The 3153-nt window shown below is 38.9% G+C and overlaps 1 protein-coding gene across 1 annotated transcript; it reads left to right on the forward strand.

Annotated features, from left to right (window-relative positions):
• The first annotated feature begins 811 nt into the window (after nucleotides 1-811).
• LOC121752139 (guanine nucleotide-binding protein subunit beta-like protein) lies at nucleotides 812-2603 on the forward strand. Its single transcript, XM_042147048.1, has 2 exons — nucleotides 812-1804; nucleotides 2296-2603. Exons 1-2 carry the CDS (start codon nucleotides 920-922, stop codon nucleotides 2395-2397), a joined length of 987 nt encoding a protein of 328 aa, XP_042002982.1. The 5' UTR covers nucleotides 812-919; the 3' UTR covers nucleotides 2398-2603.
• Nucleotides 2604-3153: the final 550 nt, after the last annotated feature.

The following is a 3153-nucleotide window of genomic DNA, read 5'->3' on the forward strand; positions in this document are numbered from 1 at the left end:
TATTTCGGTTGCCAAACCATCGGCATTATTAATTTTTTATATATCAGTAATCAGTAATAATTAGTATAAAATTCGGTTTTACCATTTAATTCGATTAAACCGATCATATTAAAAATAAGGAACTGGAATCCAACTGAAAATAAAATTTTTTTGTTATCAGTTAACTAAATAATCCGTATCATTTATTAAACAATGACATAAATCATACACTCTCTTGTCAAATAAAAATAGACATTTGAGACAATATTATTAGTGAAAAATGGGCTTCTTATTAGAGAGAAAAAAAACTCAAATAGAAATAGATTACGTGACGGAACCAAAATGAAAAAAAATATCTATTTTTACAAAATTAAAATGAAAAAATGTTTATTTTTATAGAACAAGAAAATAATGTAAGTATTTTAAAATTTTAATCTAATTGGATTTACATTGTTTTTTAGTGTTTAAAAGAAAAAAAGGTATGTTCTATAATAAAAATAAACATACTCCATAAGAAATACTCCCTCCGTCCCACATAATTTGGAACACTTTGACCGGGCACGGGTTTTAAGAAATGTAATGAAAAATGAGTTAAAAAAGTTAGTGGAATGTGTCTCCTACTTTTATATATTAATTTTATAATTAAATGTGAGTAGGAATGAGTTAGTGGAATGTGTGTCCACTACCAAAAATGATAAAAGTGAAATGAGTTAAATTATACGAGACGACCCAAAATGGAAAATTGTGTCAAATTATGTGGGACGGACGGAGTACTACTTTGCTTTTAATATGCATGAGGTGCGTTTTTAAGACAGTGGCAGTCCAAAACCCTAAATCCCAAATCTCTATATAAATTCATCTCATCACCATTTAGGGTTTCCTATTTCCGCCTCACTCTCCAGAAAAACCCAATCCGCCGCCGCAATCCCCAATTCCACCAATGGCGCAGGAGCAGCTGATTCTCCGCGGCACCATGCGTGCCCACACCGACTGGGTCACCGCCATCGCCACCCCGATCGACAACTCCGACATGATCGTCACCGCCTCCCGCGACAAATCCATCATCGTCTGGGCCCTCACCAAGGAGGACCGCACCTACGGCGTCGCCCGCCGCCGCCTCAACGGCCACTCTCACTTCGTCCAGGACGTCGTCCTCTCCTCCGACGGCCAGTTCGCCCTCTCCGGATCCTGGGACGGCGAGCTCCGCCTCTGGGACCTCGCCGCCGGCACCACCGCCCGCCGCTTCGTCGGCCACACCAAGGACGTCCTCTCCGTCGCCTTCTCCGTCGATAACCGCCAGATCGTCTCCGCTTCCCGCGACAAGTCGATTAAGCTCTGGAACACGCTCGGCGAGTGCAAGTACACTATCCAGGATCAGGACGCTCACACCGATTGGGTGTCCTGCGTCCGATTCTCCCCCAATACCTTGCAGCCGACTATTGTCTCCGGCTCCTGGGATCGGACCGTTAAGATTTGGAATTTGACCAACTGCAAGCTGCGCTCCACTCTCGCCGGCCACTCTGGATATGTGAACACCACGGCTGTGTCGCCTGATGGTTCTCTCTGCGCTAGCGGCGGGAAGGATGGTGTGATTTTGCTGTGGGATTTGGCGGAGGGGAAGAGGCTTTACTCGTTGGATGCTGGATCGATTATCCACTCCCTCTGCTTTAGCCCTAACAAGTACTGGCTCTGCGCTGCCACGGAGTCCAGCATTAAGATTTGGGATTTGGAGAGCAAGAGTGTTGTTGTCGATCTTAAGGTCGATTTGAAGCAGGAGAGCGAGATGGTTGCCGAAGGATCTCAAACCGCCGCTGGAAAAACTAAGGTATATAAACAATTATTTATATATATATATATATTATAGTATCTTTTTTTGTATTGAACTAGTCTATTCAAGTAATTGTTGATAAACTCATGGCTGTTTGTTTGCTGATTGTGAAAAGTTGAACCTTGTATACGAATTAGCACTTGTGAATATGGTTGTTGAATTGTAACCTTATAATTGGCCGCTTAGTTAGAACTTTGACATCTGAAGAATGTGTTAAGAGGCTGCATATTGATTTGATTAATTTGGCACTGACTCATAATAAAACATTGCTTATTCTTTGGTGACTTTTAGTTGAACCTTAGAACAAATAAATTTAGTCTTTTGAGATTATTAATGTAGAATATGTTTCATAGTTTTAGCATAGAATCTTTCTTAGTCTGCTATTTGGTTTTATTGCTATATAAGGATGAATGTTATTTTCATTTTGAATCGGGTGAATGGCATTATATTGATTCAAGTAGTTGATGTTTGTGATTGTATTTGTGTAGGTGATTTACTGCACCAGTCTCAACTGGAGCGCAGACGGAAGCACCCTTTTCAGTGGATATACAGATGGAGTTGTGCGGGTTTGGGGTGTCGGGCGATACTAAGTAGCACGCAGGCACACATGTAGGTTGTGAGTCGATTTTACAGTGAGCTTAATTTTACTTTTAGATTGAGGCTGAGAGCATATGGACTCTGTGTTTTAATTAATGGTTTTGAGGTGGATATTTAAATTTTGAGCACTCTGTTGTTTAGTTTGTTAAACGAGAATGAATTGTTTTTGCTTAATTTGAAATCCCATTCGAATTCCGCATATCTTGCTTGCTCTATTCTTTTGGTGGTTGCATACTTGCCCAAGGTCTTGTTATCCTAGCATGGATTTGGAATCCTTAAGGATTGGAGACTAAAAGCAAAACATATTTTCCATTTTCAGTATTGGGCTGAATTTGTAATTGACTTTTTGATTGAAATTATTCGTTTATTGGGCTGATTTTGTAGTTGACTAATTGATTGAAATTTGATCGCTAGGTAGATTAATTTGTAAGAATAACAATTGTTTACCGAAGCTTTATAACACTATTTTTACGTTAAGGTTAAATCTAACGACAACTTTTTTTTTTTGGAAACAAGAAAGAAAATACTATGTAAACTTTAAATTTTCTGGAATTTAGCATGGGCCTATGATTATTGTCATTTTTATGATTATTATTAGTAGAATTAAATTGATTTTTAATTTCTATACCCAGGATAATTCCTACCACAGGGTAATTCGTTTTAGCTGGTCATTTTTTGGGGATTAAAAAATCCACCATTTTTATCGTCGCGTTAATTTACAAAAAAAAACTCGATATTCCATTGGATTG

Source organism: Salvia splendens, chromosome 10 (assembly GCF_004379255.2).
Source record: "Salvia splendens isolate huo1 chromosome 10, SspV2, whole genome shotgun sequence".
NCBI lineage: Eukaryota > Viridiplantae > Streptophyta > Magnoliopsida > Lamiales > Lamiaceae > Salvia > Salvia splendens.